We start from the raw sequence: 23210 nt of genomic DNA, 5'->3' as shown, positions 1-23210 counted from the left end.
CATTTTTCCAGTCACTGAAAACTCCAGGAGGATCATAAAGGCACAGTAGTCCTAGATAACAGCAAATGTTTCATAAATAATTTTATCCTCCTCTTAATATATACTCAAAAATTGTGAGGTTTTTTTTCTCAATGTAAAAAAAACAAATAAATTTCAATTACTTTAAGCTGATGTATGGTGGTTAGTGCCTATTGCCTAGAAAGTAACAGTTTTATGTAAAGCAATTATTTGCTCTCAAAGCATAGGGGACAATCAGAAAGAAAAGTAAAATAGCCAGCTAAATCTTAAATTGGCACGGTAACGAGAAACAGAATTTCATGACCAATTAATTTCACATGTTCTTAACAACCCTACTCCCCACATCATTCATTTTACTGCAAAGCATCAAAATGCTGCCTATACTACAATGAAGAAAATGAGGCCAAACACAATGAAGAAAACCCATTTGCTCACGACCATAAATTTATTTACCTTCCGAGAGGACCTGGTGCTGCTGCTGCTTTTGAGAAAACAAAACAGTCGGGGTATTTTAATCCGACAACATTCATGAAAAATGCCATTTGTCTTCTCAACCACATTACCTGTGACAAATGTATTGAAAAATAAGAAGCAGCAAGTCGTCCACAACAAAATATGGTTATGAATTCAAATACCAACATTTATTGTACAATACATTTTTGTATTTGTGACAATAATGGAAATCATTATTAATGGAGACAAAGTACTGTTGTGAAGTTATCAATAGTATTCAACAATTTTGAAATTGTTAAAGGTGATATCCTTTTGGCACCTTATAAAAACTGTGCCCTATAAACGTCATGTTAACAAGCTCAGATACATAGCAGATTGACTTCTTGCCCAATGAAACTCTAAGGATTATTCTGGCCAGTGTTATGGGCCAGGGTTTAGAGAGCACCAAAGTAGTTCATGGAGATCACCTGACCCACGACTTTTAATAGATTGTGGTTATGGGGAGTACAAGCGCCTACTTTACAGGTGTGCTGCAACAGAGATCTAAAGTACTTTTATAACAAAACCATGTTTATTTATGAATCCAGTTAACACTTTATAAATCCACGATAAACATCTTAACAATTATCAACACCAATAATCCCAGATACAATATTCTATAAGTAACTTTTCATAACTTTCCTAACATCCAGAAGACCAAAAGGTCCTTTTTACAGAAAGACAGCAGGTTTAAATTCTCTACAGAAACGGGTATTACTTTGAAATACTCAAATGATCTGGAGACAGTCTTTAGATTGCAGAGAGAGATCAATGCACCTTCTTGCTGTGACTGCAGTGTCTTCAACTCCAAAACAAAACTAAAACACACACACCAGCCTTTTTGCTCAAAGCGAAAGTAAAAGCAGAGTCACAGCTCAGCTCCACCAACACACTGACATCACTGCAGCTATTTGATAAACACCCATTTCTTAAAGGTACATCCACTACAGCTATTTGATAAACATTCATTTCTTAAAGGTACATGACACAAGGTGAAGCTGGGATTTTCTGTTTTAAGTGCTGGAAAAAGAATGTACCCAGTTAACCCACAAGGGTTGCACTGACAAGTGAGCTACATCAGTCAATCGTACATGTGGGAAAATTCCATGCATCGGAATGCTCTAGGTGCACCAGGAGTCCATCAAATTTAAACTCGAAAGAACGATGTAGCGTTATTTTAATAAGGACTATTTCATACAGTTTATTCCACTGTCGTTCAGTTATCTTAAAAATACTTGCACTAAGCTTCCAAATATCAAACACAGTTCCTAAAATAGTATTTAGTAATTACAAAGTTGTAGTTCTGGTTGATGATTGATTGGGAGCTTCAGCGTTTTTGAACAGCGCTGGATAGAACACACCCAGTTTAACAAAGCACAGTGTAAAGCTTCTTCCGTACTGCTCCATATGCTTTAAATCCAACCTCTGAGAAACATCAATGTTGCATTTTTAATTTCCTTAACAGCAATCCCGAGGCCTTCAGTAAGACTGGCGAGTGTAATTCTATTTGTAAATTCTAGATGGTTCTGTACTAGATGCATCAACAAGAAATAAGTTAAAACTCTCCTAAATTCATTTCACTCAGTCCTTGAAGCCTTCAGACAAGATTTTCTAATCTGAATCTAACAGGCTGATTTGAATCCTAGAAGTATTGATCCATTAAGTCCACAAAGAAGAATGAATCCCTCAGGGATGGGGGGTCCAGGAGGACCCACTGAGCGGTCTCATTGAGATAGGGTCCTAGATACTTGCTCCAGTGGAAGTAAACAATTGTTTGTCACTCTTGGAAAAGCATGGAGCTCTCCCAATGTTCTCCCCGAAACCAACATCACCTTTAAAAAATCAGCTAGTCATTCATTCCAAAGGAATTCATGGGATCTTTTTGTGGCCGCAGTTGAAAACCTGACCTGCACTGCATTGCGTAGCAGTTAATTGCAGAGATGTCAAAGGGATGTGATAAGCTGCTACATAAATACACTCCTTTTGTCTCTTTAATCAGCACCTGTGCAGTAACATTTCAACACACACATTTTTGGACAATTTTATTTTAAACTGGTTAATTTTTGAAAGTTGTTCTGATACACATCATACTGGAGGGAATTCCAGTTATTTGCAACAATTTTGCGGCCGCGTTGCCCCTGGTGCAAATCCAGCCATATCGGAAAAATTCCAGAAGAAGCGTGAAGCAGAATTTGCACCAGGCGAAAAACAGCAGATGTAATGGGTGTAAACGGTTGGGCAGCGCAGTAGCACAGTTGCTTCACAGCTCCAGGGTCCCAGGTTCGATTGCCGGCTTGGGTCACTGTCTGTGTGGAGTTTGCACGTTCTCCCCTGGTCTGCGTGGGTTTCCTCCGGGTGCTCCGGTTTCCTCCCACAGTCCAAAGATGAGCAGGTTCGGTGGAATGGCCATGCTAAATTGCCCTTTACGTCCAAAAGGGTGGGGTTGGTTGGATTATGGGGATAGGGGGTGGGATTCTTCGATCCTCCGCGCCAAAATCGCGATTAGTGCCGGGGCGGAGGATGGGCGTCAAACCTGAGATCGGGGCCGACGCCGCTCCCGCAATTCTCCAGTTCCCGGAGTATCGCCGCTAATCGCACGCGCGGTCAACGCGGCGCCGGTTGGGGGCCATTAAAAGAGGTTCCCACGGCGATTGACCAAGTGCATCTGGTCGAAATCCCGACGGCGTGGTTCCACCCGTTGTGAACTCGAGGTGGCGGCTGCGGACTCAGTCCGTGGCCGCCCTGGTGGGGTGCGGGGGGGATCATTCACGAGGGGGGCCTCCAGGATGGCCAGGCTACCGATCGGGGGCCACTGATCCGCGGACACATTCGATCTGGGGGGGCCTATGTTTTCAGTGCCGGTCCACCGTGTAGGTCGGCCATGTCGCGCGGGGCGGCAGCCACCGTGCACATGTGTGGACCCCTGAGCGGAAGTTCAGGGCCCCGTATCGGTAGCCGGAGCTGCTAGGACTACTCCGGATCCTGCTAGCCCCTGTAAATTGGGGAATCACCCTGGACTTTCTCCAAGCAAGTCCAGAGTGGTACGCGCGTGTTTCGTTGCGGGCGTGGTGGGGACATAGCCCCATTATTGGAGAAACCCACCCAGGGTGTGGGCTTGGGTGGGGTGCTTTCTGGGAGCCGGTGCAGGCTCTACGGGCTGGGTGGCCTCCTTCTGCACTGTAAAATCTATGATCTATGAGCCTGATTATCATTCATTTAAATATATTTGAATACTCAGAATCAGCTTAATCTTCTGGGAACGAGTGTGTTCCCAACTGCCGGCGGGAATCACCAGTGATCCCCACAAATGGAGACCAGGTATGGTGACCACGCCATAGGGGTGGGAGGCCATTGGAGCTGCCGAGTGGTCAGGGAAATGGTAGACTGGTGCCAGGGGATGGGGCAGTGACCAATTGGGCAGGCCTCGATGCCACGATCTATGTTCGGGGGTTCATGCCAGTGATCAATGTTCGGCGCGGGCTGGAGGGATGGGTCTTTAATTTCACTTTGCGTTCAGGGCGCCCCGATCTCTGTGAAACCGGGTTTGCCAGCGTGTTTAGTCTCTGCCCTTCAAAAAAATAATGGCAAAGTGTGGGAAGATCTCATCGGGAAACCTGCCCAACACATTGCTTTTCTGACTGAATCTGACACTTTCCAATTTTTTGTGAAAGTTCCGTCCATTGTACTCTTTTGGAAAAGTATTGACAAGTGAACTGCACTCCTGAACACATCTAACAAATCTGCCATGTAATTTTATACAAGTCAGCCCTTTGCACCTGAACACTCAAACTTATAGCCTTTCTATAATTATATTGATTTGATAAATAAGGCACATTCAACAGAAAATTCATAGCATTCCTTGACTTTGGGATATCAAAAATATCATGATAGAAATAAATGCTTTTGGCGGGCAGGCCTAATGAGCCCTGCTTTATTAAAGCATTTTTTGGTATTTCTTTCAGAACTTCTATTTATCCATCGTGAAACAGCCTAGGTACAACATGTGCTGGAGGAGACCCTCTCCCACCCCTTTTCCCCCAGGTTATGGGGGTGAATTTGTGCATTCTTAACTGTAGTGCTGTATTTCAAGGAAGGAAATACATTTGTAGTTGCTACAAATAGACATTATTCGCCTATGTCTAGTGCTATGTTCCTCCCAGCTCTGTTGCTCATGTAGCCAATCCCTCTTAATCAGGTCTCCAGTGTCAAAATGGCACTAAGCAGCATCATCAGCAATCTTTCCTGTAAGTTTGACCAGATGTTTTATTCCTCCTCGAATGCTTGGCAGCCTTCAATACAGTCGACTACAGCGCCCCCCTCTAACATCACTCCTCCATTAGTCTTGTTCTATGCCACTGCGCTCTCATCGGTTCCACTCTTCTGAATGCATGCTCACACAGTGTGGTACAGCAACACCTTCCGTAGCTCCTTTTCATGTCAAAGCATCTCCAAATGCTCACACCATTACCTTTACAAGTGCAGTGAATTACACAAGTAGAAGCAGGCGTTCTGCTCCAGCAATTTCCTGTAAACAACCACGTTCCTTTCTGCAGAAGCCGTTCAATTCTGCTGAAAAGCTGAGGAGCTGCTGAAATGACAGACCATCTGCAGAAAGTGAGCAGAGCTTTCAAAAGGATTTCAAGGACTACAAAAGGTCACAAGAATGGAGTGGAAAATATACTGCATTTCTGTGTGATACAGTTGGCCAATTACCGAGAAAGGGTCAGTGATCATCAGCTTCCAGTGTTTGAAAAACAATCAAGGCATGGGGAAGGAAGACATTTGAAGAAAAGATTTCTAGAGTAACTGAAATGGGAAGTATCAAACTCAGCAAGACAATTTTAATCATATAACCTTATTCAAAAATATATAGCATTAAACAAGCTCTTTCCTATGTGTAGAGAAATATTCAACATTGCCATCAGCAACAGGAGAAAATAAAGTTAGCCTTTAGTCCTCCACAGATGTACTGTGATTCATCTGCAGACATAGATCTGCTCAAACACTCCCTGCATGCTTTGATGGCCCTGTCCCAGTTACTCTAACTCATCCCAGCTATTCTCGCTAGTAAGGCCACTGTCTTCACATCCTCAAGTCTAAGGTAAGCAGACTTGAATATATTCAGCACACATGTGGCTTCATCGTCCAATACTCGGTCTGGGGCTGCATCACAATAAGCACTAATCTTTCCTTTGAAAAGCACCACCGCCAACCACTTCTTAGAGAAAAATAACTATTCTATCTCTAATATTCTTTCCTTTACAATTTGTAACAAAGATATACAGGTTAGGTGGACTGGCCACAATCAATGTTTGGGGTTGCAGAAATAGGGAGGAGGAATCTACGTTTTATCTTTGTTTTAGATAGAGGCCTGTTCCTGTGCTGTAATTTTTCTTTGTTGTTCTTGTTCTTTGAATGGGCGTGGGTAGAGTGCTCCTTCAGGGGGTCGAATGGCCTCCTTCTGCACTGTAGAAATTCTATGAATTCTGTAAACATAGGCCTTGAACAAGGTATTTCATCCCAAATACATGTCCATCTTTCCCACAACTCCATTTGAATCTCTTCAAACAGGTTTTTTGCCATCACTCAATAGGTTACAAATAACACCCGTCCCTTCTCGCCCTCTCTTGATGTCCCTAAAATGCATAATAATAATCTTTATTATTGTCACAAGTAGGCTTACAATAACACCTCGCTACTGTGAATATCGTCACACTCCAGCGCATATATTGAGGGAGAATTCGGAATGTCCACCTAACAAGCACATCCTTTGGGACTTGTGGGAGGAAACCGGAGCACCTGGAGGAAACCTACGCAAACACAGGGAGAACGTGCAGACTCCACAGAGACACCAAACCGGGATTCGAACCCAGGTCCCTGGTGCTGTGAAGCAGCAGTGCTGACCACTGTACTATCATGCCACCTGTGGAGATTGTGCGCTGATTCTAGGGAACAGTAGGATATGGAAAATAATCCAAAATAAGACATCAAACGACACATTCATTCTTTAGCTCCCATGTGAATATCCTTAGCCCACCATGTACCCAATTCAATTTGATTTGATATTGGGGATGGAATATGGTATTCTATCACAGAGAAGATACACAATTAAATATTTTTATTCAGTTTCCAATATCTTGCCTTTTCAATTTCCACGCTATACAATGATGTGAGGAATCAAAGGGAAAGATTCTGTAGGTGAAATACACTAAAGTAATTGACAAAGAATTGAAAAAAACCAAGTTAATCAACCAAGGCAGTTGGGGGTAGGTTGCACTTTCAGATTTGCCTGACACAGACCACCAGTTTGATCTAATATTTGACCGAAACGTTCAAACACAAAATACACCCATAAACAAATCTCGAGCTTCAACTGTGTCTTCAATCTGTCACTAAATATTAGCTAAATAGAATAAATTGTAATGGTAGCATAAAAAGATCCAATCTGTGCAAAAATGTTGAACAGCTGGCAACTATTAATAGGCTGAAGTTCAATTTTCACCTTTTAAATGTATCCACAAAATTGTGCTATTTCATACACTCCCTGATACTGCAGCAAAAATATGAATTGTAAATTGTTCCAACACTGCTCACAAAGCCAAATATCTTTTTCATAAGATGACCATCATTCCCTCTTTTGGGAAAATAATACTCAATGGAGTAGTAGAAGCAGGGTCAATAGTGCATTTCAAATAGGAATTAGATATACATTAGGTTTGCAGGATTATGCAGCTAACTGGATGGTGATTTCTCTTTCAAAGAACCAGCACAGGCTTGATGGGCCAAATAGCCCCTTCCTTCCATGCAATAAGATTCTGTGATTCACTTTAGGTCTCGCAATGTTACGTTACTCACTACACGTGTAATTGATCCTCCAAGTAGAAACAGAATCCTCAGTACAAAAGAAAAGCATACGCAGAAATGTAAAAAAAAAAGTTATAACACAGCTTCAAGCAAAAGCGAAACACTGCAGAAGCTGGAAATCGGAAATAAAAACAGGAAATTCTGGAAATACTCAGGTCTCGCACCACTTGGAGGGAGAAACAGAGTAAATGGCCGCAATCTAATGGCCGCGCTAGCTGCAGGTGCGAAACCCGTAAAGGCCGCTAAATCCCGCGAGAGGTCCAAAAGCGGGATTGCGCCGGCGAGACCTCAGTTTGAGATCTTCCCTGCTCTCGGCCATGGCGGCCACACCTTATCCTCCCACCCAGTCAGCGGGACATCAGGCCACCGCGAATCACTCCTGATTTTCAAAAGTGAAAACCAGCTGTGATGACAATGCCGAGGGCACAGAGGTAAGTATAGCCCCCTGGGTGGTGTGGAACATGGCAGAGCAGAGGAGCGGGCCCTCTGGGGAGCATCATGGGGGGAGGCGGTTCCCCTTTATGTGTGATGGGGATGATGGAAAGGAAGAGCCCCGATGCATTCCGGGGGGGGGGGGGGGGGGGGGGGGGGGTCTGGTAGGCATGAAGAGCTCCAATACCTGCGAGGTGTGGGGGGCGAGGGGGGGCGGGAGTGATGTTACCTTTGCGGTGGGTGGGTCCTGATTCTTGGGGGTTGGTGGGTCCTGATTACCTGGGGGAGGGGAGGAGGTGTTTTATTTAAGTCGTACATCAGGGTGCCCCAATCTCGGGATTCCTGGCCCTGCAGGCGTCATTACACCCACTCCACCAGCTGAGAATGAACCTTGCTTCATCTTTGAAATTGCACGATGTTGTGTCTTGTCTTCACACCTGAGATTTTTTGGGACGATTCTGTCCAACGTTTCAGGTCAATGACCTTCCATCAAAACAATTCTAATGCAAGGTAAAGCATTGTAAAATCTCTCATCACATTCTCAATCACTTCAGGATTCATATCCTCTCTGATATTCTAACCTAGGTCCAATATTTAATAAAGATTAGTTGCTAATACTTATTAAATACTTCCTCCATTGCTGATCATCTGCAAATTGATTGTCCACTCTCCCCAGTGGCCTAGCTCACATTTGTAATAATAATAATCTTTATTGTCACAAGTAGGCTTACATTAACACTGGAATGAATTACTGGGAAAAGACCCTAGTCGCCACACTCCGGCGCCTGTTCGGGGACACAGGGGAATTCAGATTGTCCAAATTACCCAACAGCACATATTTTGTGACTTGTGGGAGGAAACTGGAGCACCCGGAGGAAACCCACGCAGACACTGGGAGAACGTGCAGACTCCGTACAGACAGTGACCCAAGCCTGGAATCAAAGCCGGGACCCTGGCGCTGTGAAGCAGCAGTGCTAACCACTGTGCTACCTTGCCATCCTCATGGGAGCCTCATCCTTTCTGCAATCTGGATATGTAGTCTCATCCTGGAACAAAGCCTCACACTTCTTCCCTCTTTACACTGGCCAAATATATATTGCTGAGGTCAGTTTGCTCAACCAGCAGAACAAGTGTAAAATTGTTGGTCCTTATGGCCAAAGGAAGAAAATTACACAGAAGCCAACCACCTCAAAGATGATTCTGAAAAATCGTGATTGGATAATTGATTCTGCCCATGATTGTGGAAAAAAATATTAAATCTATGCCAAGATGCTCAGGTTGACCACACTTGGCTTCCATTTTGTCATGGCAGACTATTTTGTATCTATATTAGAATATTAATTGCTGTACAAATTCTACCTGCTACATTTACCTTCCATTATCCAGTGGTATCAAATATCACTCGTTCCCTTTCCTATCCCAATATTCTATGAATTTCAAAGATATGATTAATATATATATTTCCAGCAAAATACAATGCTCCATCAACACAATTAGTCTTACAATTGGCAGTCTGTTCTGTTTATTGTTACGGAACGATTGCTGGAGTCTGGACAGAGTGGGAGAAAAGAAGAGCTACTTCGGATTACAGAGCCAAAGCATACTGGCACTCACCAAGGGCATTTCAGCAATGGGTTACTTTAATAGTGTATGTAAATTCAGCTCAGACACACTGCCTGACTCAGTAATTCATTCAAGTCAGGTTTCGTAATGAGGCCATCAGCATTCAATGTTTAGAGAAATATTCAACCGCAAAAACCGCAATTTTAAAAAATGAAGTGTTAAAATAAATTAGAACTCTATATAATTGTCACTATGTTATGGCATTGTAACTAGGTATATATAGCATGTTTGTATTAATATGCGATAGAAAATGGGACACAAGCCCGTGGCACTTTAATGTTGTTCTGACTCTTTGTGCAGTTTCATAATTCATCACAAATTGGTCTTGCTACTAGAGAGGAACCAGAACGTCATCCCAGCGTTACACAGTTCAAAATTCTTCCTCAGAACAAATCAAATCTTGGAAGGTCAAAAATACAATTTTTGAGCGTTGAAAGTTTTCTCAGTGCAAATAGAAATAACCTGAAACCCCCCCTGATACTCCAGCAAGATCCGAGGAACATCAAGTCATCGCTCAGAAAGCACCAGTCCCATTAAGCTTCCATCTGGTGAATGCCCTACCTCCATCCAACCTATCAACTCACATTAATGGGGTATCTCTATGGCAAAAAGACCTTAGTTTTCCGGGTATTTACTGAAAGGCCCATTTTCTCATATGCTTCAGAGGAGTCAACAACAAAGACCTAAGAGCTCAGTTTCTGAGTGCACACACAAGCTAGCTTCATCTGTATACTGAAGTTCAATGACTGAGGTTGCAGTGGCTTTGATTTTTTTTAAAAATATGTTTATGAAGGTTATTTGTAAATTTTTATAAAAATAACAGACATGGTATAATAAACATTTCCTCCCCCATCTCAATCTTCACACACCAAAACCATACAACAACATCCCCCCCCTCCTTGGGAATACTGCATCTGCTGACATTTTAATTTTCCCCGAGAAAGTCGTCGAACGGCTGCCGGTGAACCCGAACATTGACCCTCTTACGGCAAACTTTATTTTCTCGAGACTGAGAAACCCAACAATGTCACTAACCCAGGCCCCTACACGCAGGGGCTTAGAGTCCCTCCACATTAACAAGATCCGCCTCCGGGCAACAGGGAGGCAAAGGCCAAGACGTCGGCCTCTTTCGCCCCCTGAACTCCTGGCTCTTCCGACACTCCAAAGATCGCTACCTCCGGACTCGGCACCACCCATGTTTTTATCACCGTGGACATTGTTTTAGCAAAACCCGGCCAAAACCCTCTAAGCTTCGGGCATGCCCAAAACATGTGGACATGATTTGCTGGGCTTCCCGCCCACCTCGCGCACCTATCTTCGACCCCGTAAAACCTGCTCATCCCAGCCACTGTCATGTGTGCCCGGTGGACTACCTTAAATTGCATCAGGCTAAGCCTGGCACATGATGAGGAGGTATTAACCCTGCTTAGGGCATCCGCCCATAGACCCGCCTCTATCTCTCCTCCTAGCTCATCCTCCCACTTGCCCTGAAGCTCCTCCACCAGTTTCCTCTGCCTCCGGAAGCTCCTGGTAAATATCTGAAACCTTCTCTTCTCCCACCCAGGTACTGGAAACTACTCTATCCTGTATCCCCCATGGCGGCAGCAGCGGAAGTGCCAGCACCTGTTTTCTCAGGATGTCTCGCTCCTGCAAATACCTAAACCGGTTCCCTGCTGGCAATTCAAATTCATCCTCCAAGGCTTTTAAGCTGGGAAAGTTCCCATCTATAAAAAGATCCCCCATCCTTCTAATTCCTGCCCTTTGCCAACTCCAGAACCCACCATCTAGCCGACCCGGTACAAACCAATGATTATTATAAATCACGGTCCAAACCGATGCTCCCTCCACTCTCTTATATCTCCTCCATTGCTCCCAGATTCTCAGAGCCGCCACCACCACCAGACTTGTGGGGTATCGGGCCGGCGAGAACGGAAGAGGTGCCGTTATCAGTGCTCCCAAACTGGTGTCTTTACATGACGCTGCCTCCATCCGCTCCCATGCTGACCCCTCCCCCACTGCCCACTTCCTAATCATGGCTATATTAGCTGCCTAGTAGTAATTGCAAAGTTCGGCAGCGCCAACCCACCCTCCCCATGACTGCGCTCCAGCAACACTTTCTTCACTCGCGGGGTTTTATTCGCCCACACAAAGCCCAAAATAATCTTATTCACCCGCTTGAAAAAAGCCTTTGGGATGAAGATGGGGAGGCACTGAAAGACAAACAGAAATCCGGGATTAGACCGTCATTTTCACGGTCTGTACCCTCCCCGCCAGTGATAGCGGGAGCATGTCCCATCTCTTAAAGTCCACTTCCATTTGTTCTACCAACCGGGATAGGTTTAACTTGTGCAGTGCCTCCCATTCCCGGGCCACCTGGATTTCCAAATGTTGAAAGCCCTTCCCTACCATGGCCAATGACTCTATGGCCAGAGCAAACAGTAACAGGGAGAGGGGGCACCCTTGCCTTGTCCCTCCGAGTAGTTTAAAGTTCCCCGACCTCAGCCGGATCGTACGCACATTCGCTACGGGTGCCTGAAAGAAAAAAGAAAATCGCTTATTGTCACGAGTAGGCTTCAATGAATTTACTGTGAAAAGCCCCTAGTCGCCACATTCCGGCGCCTGTCCGGGGAGGCTGGTCCGGGAATCGAACCGTGCTGCTGGCCTGCTTGGTCTGCTTTAAAAGCCAGCAATTTAGCTCAGTGAGCTAAACCAGCCCCTAACCAGAGCAACCGCACCTAGTCAGTAAAGCCCTCACCAAACCTAAACCTTTCTAGCACTTCCCACAGGTAAATCCACTCCACCCGATCAAAAGCCTTCTCCGCATCCATCGCTACCACCACTTGCACCTCCTCTCCTTCTGAGGGCATCATAATAACATTTAAAAGCCTTCAAACATTGGCCTTGAGTTGCCTGCCCTTTACAAATCCCGTCTGGTCTTCCCCTATCAACCCCGGGACACAGTCCTCTATTCTTGTGGCCAGTATCTTAGCCTGCAGTTTGGCGTCTACATTCAGTAAAGAAATCGGCATGTCTGACCCGCATTGCTTCTGATCCTTCGCCCGTTTCAGGATCAATGAAATCGAGGCCTGCGACATTGTTGGGGGGAGGACTCCCTTCTCTCTTGCTTCATTAAACGTCCTCACCAGCAGTGGGCTCAATATCTCTGAAAACTTCTTATAGAATTCCACTGGGTAGCCATTGGGCCCCGGGGTCTTGACCGACTGCATGCCCTCCAGTCCATTGATTATTTCCACAATCTCAATTGGGACTCCCAGCCCTTCCACCAGACCCTCATCTAGCCTCGGGAACCTCAACATATCTAAATACTGCCTCATCCCCTCCACCCCAGCCAGGGGTTCCGACTCATATAATTTACTATAGAAGTCCTCGTTCACCCCCGCTGGGTCCAAGACAGTATTCCCACCTCTACATTTTACTTTACCTATCTCCCTGGCCGCCTCCCTTTTCCTGAGCTGGTGCGCCAACATTCTGCTTGCCTTTTCCCTGTACTCATAAATCGTCCCCCTTGCCTTCTTCAACTGTTCCACTGCTTTCCCTGTGGTCAACAGCCCAAACTCCGCCTGTAACCTCTGCCCCTCCCTCAGTAATTCCCCGTCCGGGGCCTCCGAGTATCTCCTGTTCACCTGGAGTATTTCCTCCACTAATCTATCCCTCTCAGCCCGCTCCACCTTTTCTCTGTGAACCCGTATCAAGATTAATTCCCTCTGACTACTGCCTCCGTCGCTGCGGAGACCTCCCCCATATCATTTGTTTCTAGCTAGTTCTGGATGGACTAGTTAACCTGCCCACAGATCGCTTCGTTCGCTAGCAACCCCACATCCAGTCTCCACAGCGGGCGTTGCCCTCTCTCCACACTAACCCGTAGATCCACCCAATGTGGGGCATGATCCGACACTGCAATTGTCGAGTACTCAGTATCCACCACCTTCGGTATTAGCGCCCTGCTCAGAACAAAAAAGTTGATGCGAGAGTATGCCTTGTGGACATGTGAGAAAAAGGAAAACTCCTTCGCCATTGGCTGTGCAAACCTCCATGGGTCTACTCCCCCCATCTGTTCCATAAATCCCTTCAATTCCTTTGCTGCAGCCAGCCTCCTCCCTGTCCTGGATTTTGACCAGTCCAATTCCGGATCAGTGACTGTGTTAAAGTCGCCTCCCATGATCAGGTTATGTGACTCTAAGTCTGGGATCTTACCTGAAACCCGCCTCATAAATTCCATATTGTCCCAATTCAGAGCCTATATATTCACGAGTACCACCGCACCCCTCCAACTTCCCACTCACCATTATGTACCTACCCCCCTTGTCTAACACGATTCTCCCTGCCTCGAATGCCACTCGTTTGCTGATCAGGATCGCTACTCCCCTGGGTTTTGAGTCCAGCCCTGAGTGGAATAGTTGGCTGACCCACCCCTTTCTCATTCTCGTCTGGTCTGTAACCTTTAGGTGTGTCGCTTGTAGCATTACCACGTCTGCCTTCAGCCCCCCCAAATGCACAAACACGCAAGCCCTCTTTATTGGCCCATTCAGCCCTCTGACGTTCCATGTAATCAGCTTCACCCCCTCTCCCTCCCCCCCAGCAACAACACCAGAAACCCAACCCCCCAAGTCAAGCTCCAGCTTAACACCTGCTCACCCCCCACTGCGCTTCTGAGAGTCAGCTGACCCATGCTGACTTGATAGCACCCGCCACTGGCACCAAGCAGTCTGTCTCCCCATTGTTCTCTCCCCTCTCCCCCCACATGTACAAACATTTTAAAAGCATCACATTCCCCAGTAAACAGACATCAGAAAAAACTGTGAAGAAAAAGCCACTTTAGAAAAATAATCACCTTTAGCCATCCAAACAGCCCTTTATTACACATAGCACTACTTATATTTATAAATCAAGCACAACAAATCGCCACTACAGTACTTCTCCAAGGCTTCAGTGTCTTTTAATTCGCCTCCAGCTTCTTTTCTTTAATAAAAGTCCATACTTCATCTGGTGTTTCAAAGTAGAAGTCCCGTTCCTCATGTATGACCCACAGACGGGCTGCTTACAGCATCCCAAACTTCACCCCCTTCTTAAAGAGGGTCATTTTTGCCCGATTAAACCCAACTCACCTTTTGACCAGATCCACGCCCAGGTCCTGATAAATGCGCAGCTCACAGTTCTCCCATTTGCTGCTCCGTTCCTTCTTGGCTCACCGCAGAACGTGTTCCTTGTTCAGGAAACGGTGAAAGCGTACCACCATGGCCCTCGGCGAATCGTTCGCTCGGGCTTCTTCGCGAGGCCTCTGTGCGCTCTATCCACTTCCAGTGGCCGAGGGAACGCCTCAGCCCCTATCAATTTCTCAAGCATGTCCGTCACATAAGTCCTCGCATCTGATCCCTCACGGCCTTCAGGGAGGCCGACAATCTAAGATTTTGTCTCCTGGACTTGTTCTCCAGGTTCTCCAGCTACTCCTGCATTCTTTTCTGGCGGTCGTTCATCATCTCAATCTTGGTCTCCAGCACGGTTATGTACTCCTTGTGCTGGGACACCTTTTTCTCCACCTCCTAAATCGCTCTCCTGTGGGTCTCTAGATTCTGCACAACTTGATCAATCGAAGCCTTAAATCGGGATCAACGTATCCTTCTTCAGCTTCGCTGAGCAATCTTCGAAAAACTTCACCAACTGATCCGTCGACCACTGTGCCATATCCCTACAGCCCTGCTTCTGTTCACGTCTTCCTTATAGGACTTTGTCTTCATACACAGCCACTTCTGGTCCAATTCTCCATACACTGGAGGGGCATTTCTCCTTACTGCCTCACTCTTCACCGATTTATCCCATAAAATCCAGGAAAACAACGGGGGGAAAAGGTCCAAAAGACCGTCACAGGCGGGAGCTATCAAATTATAGGCGCTGGTTTAGCACAGACCTAAATAGCTGGCTTTTAAAGCAGACCAAGGCAGGCCAGCAGCACGGTTCAATTCCCGTACCAGCCTCCCCGAACAGGCGCCGGAATGTGGTGACTCGGGGCTTTTCACAGTAACGTCATTTGAAGCCTTCTTGTGACAATAAGCGATTTTCATTTCATTTCATTTTCATTTCATGTGTGACCTACTCCTCCATGGCCGTCATTGGAAGTTCTCGCAGTGGCTTTGGTTTTAGACCGAAGGTGATGCAAGTTAAACAATTTCTGCTTTGTAGATTATTCCTGCACCTGGGTGAAATTTGCTGGAAGCAAAGTACAGTATTGCAGTGAGGAAAATGAAGAGGAGAATCGGTGCACTGACACAACCTTGTTTCACCCTTGTTTTTACTGATAAGGATTGTAATGGTTCCATTGGTGAGGGTCACAACATTCATATCATGCGGAATAGGTGGAGGATAGTCACATTTTTGAGGGCAGCCAAATTTGAGGAGAGTACTCCATAAGCCTTTGCAGCAGATGGAATCAATAGCTTTTATCAGGTTAAAAAAGATCATGTACAGCATTGTGGTATTACGTTGGTGCTGTTTTTTGCATTTTTCTTGAATTTGCCAGTCAAAGATATTCTCTGTGGTGCCTCTCAATGGGTGAAAATTGGACTGCGATTCTAGAAGTTCCTCAGACACTGGGAGATAGTGATTGAGAAGGTTGCAATGATCTTCCCTTTGGCAAAGAGCAGGAAGATTCCTCTGTAGTCACTGCAATTGGACTTGTCCCCCTTGAATATAGACGCGATCACAGCATCCATGAAATCTCGCAGCAAGCTACCTTCTTCCCCAATGAGGGATATGAGGTTGTTCAGCTGTGCCAGGAGTGCATTTACACCATACCTCAGAATTTCAGCAGGAACTCCATCTGCTCAAAGGGCTTTGTTACTTTTCAGCTGTTGAATGGCTTTTTTAAACTTTTCCGAAATTAATGCCAAAACCAAGCAGTACAGGATATTGAGGGGTGAAGTTGAGAGCATTCAAATTGAAGAGTTTTAGTTGAGGAATTCTTCAAAATGTTCTCTCCGGCAAGCACTAACTACTTCCCTGTCCTTTGATAAGCTCCCCTCCATGCCTGGCTCTCAGTGAGCTGAGCCTTTGAGTTCTTGGGCCGTAGATCATTTCAACAGCGCTGAAGAAACCAGATATGCTGTTGGTGTCCACAAATTTTGGGATTTCCTGCACTCTTCTCAACCTGCCATATTGTTCTTTGTATAGAGGGTTCTATGCTGTACAGTCATCCATTACACTTCTGCTTCTATCTTGAGTCATGATGCAGGTTCTTGTCAATTAAAGTGCATGACCAATTAGGTCCTGTATTGCTTGCTTGTTTTCATCAAACCAGTCACAATGTTTCCTGGTAGAGACCAAGAACTTTCTCCCAGGTGCTTGTTATGGTGGTCAAGAAAAATATGCAGCCACTGCATTACTCCTTCGGTTGGCATTCTCCTGCAAGCCATGTCTCACCTAGGGCAGCAATGATGATTTTGAGGCAGAAGGAGGCCATTTGGCCCATCGTGTCCACACCAGAAAGACCAACCCACCTAAGCCCACACCTCCACCCTATCCCCAGAACTCAGTAACCCCACCTAACCTTTTTGAACACCGTGGGCAATTTAACATGATCAATCCACCTAACCTGCACATCTTTGGACCGTGGGAGGAAACCGGAGCACCCAGAGGAAACCCACACATACACGGGGAGACCGTGCAGACTACGCACAGTGACCGAAGCCAGGAATCGAACCTGGCACCCTGGAGCTGTGAAGCAACTGTGCTAACCACTGTGCTACCATGCTGCATTTTATTTTAGAACCAACAGCTGAAGATGTTCAAAGAAAGATTAAATAAAAAATGCCTTTAGCACCCTTACAATGTTTCTTCAATGTTGCTGGAAGCACTGGCCAGATGATTAATCTTTCATTTTCGGAGAGTTCGGGATAACAATGAAGTTTTGGCAAGCCTATTTCAAACCTCAGCTCTCCCCAACTCCCATTACCTCTCTCCACATTCATGCAATCTTCTGGTTAAAAAAAATAACTGGATACTTTAATACAACAAAAAGAATTGCTGCCAATGAAGAATAATTCAGTCCGAATACAATGGTATGTGCCAGTCTCTCCCTCCTCCTCTCTCTAGCGATCACAGTTTAATTTATTGTCTGCTCTCTGCTGTCCCAAATGATAAAAATATTACCAAGTTAAATTGCCAAAAACATACGGTAGCTATGCTACAAAGTACTGTAGTTATTCAGTGACTAATACTGTACATTTAGATAAAATGTCCCCAAGTGCCTTATAACTCAGTGACTTCCTACTAATTGTAATAATGAATTCTACATTGGTTTACATTTTCTTTCATATATTATGCATGCTCAGCAATACATTCCTAGTTCAGCAACACGACTGGTAGCAGGGAGAAAACTTATATAACAATTTGAGCACTGTTTACACATCATTAACAAAGCTTTTAATGCACCATTTTACAAAGGTTAAATGAGTGGCGCTGAGTACAAGTGGTGGTGAACTATGCATTTGACTAAAAATTAATCTATCAAATTCATGCATTTTGGTTCAATTATTTTTAAATGTGAGGTGAAAAATGTAACTGCTAGGGGCAAATGTAAAACACTTCAGTTTAAGCACCAAACTCTTGATAGTAGAGAGTAAAAAGCATTTCAATTTGTGAAATGTGGATTAGGCCCACCCTCACAGCAGATTGTATGCACTCCTTTTAGTATTAGGCATAATATAAGTGCCAATTTCCGAGTACCTATTTATGGGTTATAGAACATAGAACATAGAACGCTACAGCGCAGTACGGGCACTGCCTGCCGGTTCCCTCTCCCTCCCCTGACGGTAACCCATCTACCTTCTTCTTTTACCTGAGGTGTGACTACCTCCCTATAACTCCTCTCAATAACCTCCTCCGCCTCCCGAATGATCCGAAGTTCATCCAGCTCCAGCTCCAGGTCCCAAACGCGGCTCTCGAGGAGCTGGAGTTGGGTGCACTTCCCGCAGATGTAGTCAGAAGGGACACTAGAGGTGACCCTTTCCTCCCACATTCTGCAGGAGGAACATTCAACTGCCCTAGCGTCCATTCCCACTGAACTAACTTCCCAACTACTGAAAAATAAAAATAAAAAACTTGTTAGTTTAGCAATCCAACGGACAGAACTTTTTTTTTTGGTTAGAGGAGGAGGATGGGTGGGAGACACTACGTAAGTAGTGTTTCGGGTAAAGCTGTCACTCGAGAACAGCCGCTTCACAAACCACCTTCAACTTACGCTGACCGCACTGCACGTATGCAACTCTCCCCGGAACAGCCAATCAGAAGCTCTGCTCTGCTGCCCTCTGCTGGATGCTTGCCTTCCATCGAACTCCTCGGGTCATGAAGTGAAGAAATGATTTTAGTTAAAGCCTTAATGATCTGAAGGTCAGAGTGATGCTGTTATTTAACACATAATTCGCGGGGTTCGAGATTTTAGCTTTCAATTCACTCAGGCCATTGTCACAAAACTCATCTCTGGTAGGCTCCTAACGCTCCATCTTTTGGCTTGGGACAGTAAACTGAGACCCCTCATCCCTCAGATATAATAATCTTTCTTAGCACAAGTAGACTTACATTCTCACTGCAATGAAGTTACTACGAAAAGCCCCTAGTCACCACACTCCGGCACCTGTTAGGGTACACAGAGGGAGAATTCAGAATGTCCAAATTACCTAACAGCAGGTCTTTCGGGACTTGTGGGAGGAAACCGGAGCACCCGGAGGATACCCATGCAGGCCCAGGGAGAACATGCAGACTCCGCACAGAGAGTGACCCAAGCCGGGAATCGAACCTGTGAAGCGACGGTGCTAACCACTGTGCTACCAGCATTCGGTTTGAAGCCGAAACCCGAGACTGAACCAGCGACTTTTAGATCTTTAGTCTAACGCTCTCCCAATTGAGCTACTTGAGCTGATGGTGAAGGTGGAAGTAACAATCTTAAGGCACTACAGGGAAGAAGGGCAGGAGGGCTAACCCCAGAGTTAAGGGCAATATTTGTTCCTCAATCAACAACACCAACAAGGAATTGTCATCATATTGCTGCAGTTTATAGGGACTTGATGAGTGAAAATGGACGGCAGTGACTATGCTTTAACAGTATTTTTTTTGGCTTCAATACTTGAGTACATCTTGAGGCATGAAAGGCACTCTTCCATGTTTAATGTTTCTATATAAATGCAAGGTTTTTTTTTCTTTAAGTTCAAATATTCTCACACGGCCCAATGTGCCCTCAGCACAAGTAGGTTCTACAGTTTGGCACCAATGGGTGAATCTTGTTCTGAAGCCATGAGAAAAGGTGGCGCTGAAGATGCAGAAAATTCACATCATAAAGACGTTTCTCCTCATTTCCCTAATGGATTTATTGGTAAACTTTTGCATTTACGGTCTCCTAATATTAGATGCTTCCAAAGGTAGACATTCTCTCCACTTCTCTACTCGGTGTATCCCATTCATAGTTTTAAAGGCCTCTGTCAGATCACCTCCAAGTCTTACTTCTTCTGAAGAAAAATGCCTCACACAATTCAACCTTTTCTAATAGCTGTAATCTCTGAGTTCTGGCATCATCATTATAAAAGCTTTTTTAACATTACGTCCCTTTTATAGCATGGAGGCCAGGGGCGCGATTCTCCCAACGGGATACTGAGTGCCGACGCCGGAGTGTTTCACTCCGGCGTCGGAGGCCGCTCCTCGCCCCCTGTTCCCCCCCCCCCCCCCCCCCCCCCCCCCCCCCCCGGGGAGGGGGGCTAGGAGCGGCGGCGCGTGAATCCCGAGCGCCCGGCCTTGACGCTTGCGCCAAAGCGGTGCACCGGGAATGACGCAGCCGGCGGCGCCGAAGTGACATCAGCCGCGCATGCGCAGGTTGGCCGGCTCCATGTCGTTTAGTTGTGTCGTTTAGATTTATCGTTGTGTCGTTTAGATTTGAAACATTCAGACGCTGCCAGACCTGCTGAATGTATCCAGCATTTTCGGTTTTTATTTCAGATTTACAGCATCTGCATTATTTTGCTTTTCGCTTGTGCTACATTCAATGACATGTTCACCTGTACGTTTTGCTCTTCTACCTATTCAGTTTCATATTTACTCTGGTGCATACCTCGTTTTTACTTTTTCCACAAAAGTGTCTCATCTCGCATTTATATTAAAGATTATTTGCCACTTAGATCACCAGTCTCAGGCTGCAGGTTTACTGACTTGTTTTTACTGAGATGTTTCCGTTCATGGCACTCCATATTATCAATGACTGAACCAAATTCTATCCAGTATCCTAACCTCTTATCCCACTATTTCAGTATTACTCAGATATAAGCATAAGGAGTGTTTCTCACACCTGATTACATCTGATCTGGTTCACATAAGGCACTCAAAGTAGAAATGCTTTGAGCTCAGTGGAATTACTGATCTGGGGAGGAAAATTACAATTACTCAAAGTGCATGCGGTTTTCTTTTCACGTGCTATATTGCCTAAACATTTCAAAAGTTTGGAGGCGGGAGTGGAGGGGATAATTTAATCAGGTGGGAGGGTGCCGGGTGGAGACCCCACAGTTTACCCACCGAGCTCCAATTTTGTGCGGACGGGAAGGCACGTGGATCACCTTGCTGCCCTACTGCTAATTTCGGCCTTTAAGTGGGAAATTAATGCCCACTTTATGCGGGTGGGGAAGTTGCCATGCAAAAAAAGCTGAAAAGCAAACCCCTGCTGCCTCCCAGGCAGGAGGTGACTTCCCCCACCCTGCGACCCCATCCTGCCCTCACTCACCAGTGATCTGCATCCCTCAATAACGTCAAGTGCCTAGTGAGTGTATTAAGGGCAGCTACCACCACTCCACCACTGGCGTTGCCAGCAATAAAGACCTGTCAAGTGCTGATGGACCGGCACCTCTTGCAAGTGATTCCACCCCTCACAGGGGTCCTCGATCCTGGGGAAGACCCGCTGCTGGCCATTTAAGGCACCAAATACAGCAGGCTCTTTCCAAATGAGGTGTCACAGGCTCTCGCCGGTAGGCAAGACCCAATGACTAGTATTACCGAGAATGTTAATTTCTGCCTCCACAATGCAATGTTTGGCGTGCATAGTACCAGAATGTAATAAACGTAATTATTCCTACATTACAACAGTGACTACACTTCAAAAATATTTCATTAACTGCAAAGTGCTTTGAGACAGCCGCTGATCATGAAAGGCACTATATAAATGCAAGTCTTTCTTTGTTTCTTTTTGGTGCTATAATCAGAAAACCTATTGACTACGGATCTGTAAGAATTAGATGCACCCGCATGGATGCATTACCGATACATGTTGCAGAATATAAGTTAAAAACCTTTTCCTTGCTAGATTCCGAATAACGTCAGTGTCAGGTTCACAGCAGGCTAACATTTTGATATTTTTTCTTTCTTGAAATATTCACAAAGTCTGGAGACACAAATAATAACCTGCAGCAGCGGAGATCGATAACCTCATGTCTAGGTTGTACCATAAATGTAATAACATGATACTATGCTTGAGAAAAGTGTTCAGTATGGTCAAGTGGCAAATTAAGTTCTTTCCCAGGTCTTATTAACACTTGGTCTAATGGGTACACAGAAAAGTTAAAATGTTTTTCCACCAGATGGTTCGAAAATACATTACGTATCAGTGGCCTAAGCTGGGACATTTGGCAAAGTTTAGCAAAGTTAACTCAACAAACAGATTTCACCTATTCTTTTTATTTGAAAGGAAGAGTCGCGACATGTCATTGAGGAGTGACAAGGATCACCCCTCAGGACAATGCGCTGACAATTGCATTGCCACATTGTAACTTCCAATCATCTCTAGAGGTGCATAGGCGGCTCCAGCAACAATAGTAGAAAGTAACACTCATCTCACATTGCACCTGAAAGCATCTGGGAACAGGACTGAGCATGAATGCGAGAGAAGAGAGAGCAAGCAGAAGCGAGTGAAAATGTGTGTGCAATAAGAGAACAAAGGACAAAATAACATCCATTCTGGTCCAAAGTTATCATCTAAAAATGGCACTGAATAATTAGGTTCAGCTTTGCAAAAAACCTAAATTCCCAGAATGATTGTCTTCTCGTTGTGCTTTTCCTATAATTCAGTTGGCAAACTGTGCCACAAAGCAGAACAGAAGCAGTATACTTTTCATACTTCCATATTAATTTCATATTTAACAACTATCCAAGCACTAAAGAGGAATTCATACCAACTGATTAAAATTCTGAAATGCATTTCTAACAACACAAAGACTTACAAACTATCTCCCCATCACTCATATTCAGCCTAACGGAGATACCTCTATCTGTGCGGAAAGTTGAGATTTCTCCTTCTCCTTTCTCTCAAGCGACCGTTTAAGCGCTTCCATCTCGGAAAGGGCAGCGTTATGGCTTAGCTGCGCACGGAGCTCCAAAATCTGTTTCTCCAGCAATTGCTTCTCATGGTCAGACCTGCCAGCCGCTGCAACACAAGAAAGTTGATCATAGTAAGGGGGGAAAGCAATGACGGAACAGGGGAGACCTAATAGACGCTGATTGTCCAGCTGCCTATTCAGCAATGGAAATCCAAACTGGTTGAATGTACATCGCTTTTAAGTTCTATTTTGGGCATTTTTGGATCTACCTATACTTTAAAACAGAATTTGAAAACTAGAGGAATTGAGTGATGCAACTTAGGAGACCCTCTCAAAATGCCATTGGAACATCTCAATACGGTCAGATCCCCAGACCCTTACCCAGCGCTCCCGGATTCCAAAGTTGTGAACAACCCAGGTTAC

General features: G+C 45.1%; 1 protein-coding gene across 3 annotated transcripts in view; it reads right to left on the bottom strand.

Moving 5' to 3' along the window:
• LOC119950823 (centrosomal protein of 128 kDa-like) overlaps positions 1–23210 on the bottom strand; it is a 410606-nt gene that overhangs the window by 284288 nt on the left and 103108 nt on the right. Inside the window, exon 13 of one of the 3 annotated variants that reach the window (XM_038773666.1) lies at positions 22734–22894. The exons of the other annotated variants lie outside the window; for them this stretch is intronic. Within the exon in view, the coding sequence (XP_038629594.1) occupies positions 22734–22894 (161 nt within the window). The remainder of the gene's footprint in view (positions 1–22733; positions 22895–23210) is intronic. 3 annotated transcript variants of the gene reach the window in all.

The sequence above is a fragment of the Scyliorhinus canicula genome, chromosome 2, assembly GCF_902713615.1.
Source record: "Scyliorhinus canicula chromosome 2, sScyCan1.1, whole genome shotgun sequence".
Taxonomy (NCBI): domain Eukaryota; kingdom Metazoa; phylum Chordata; class Chondrichthyes; order Carcharhiniformes; family Scyliorhinidae; genus Scyliorhinus; species Scyliorhinus canicula.
The sequence above is the reverse complement of the archived record's forward strand: the minus strand, read 5'-3'. Positions and strand labels throughout refer to the sequence as shown.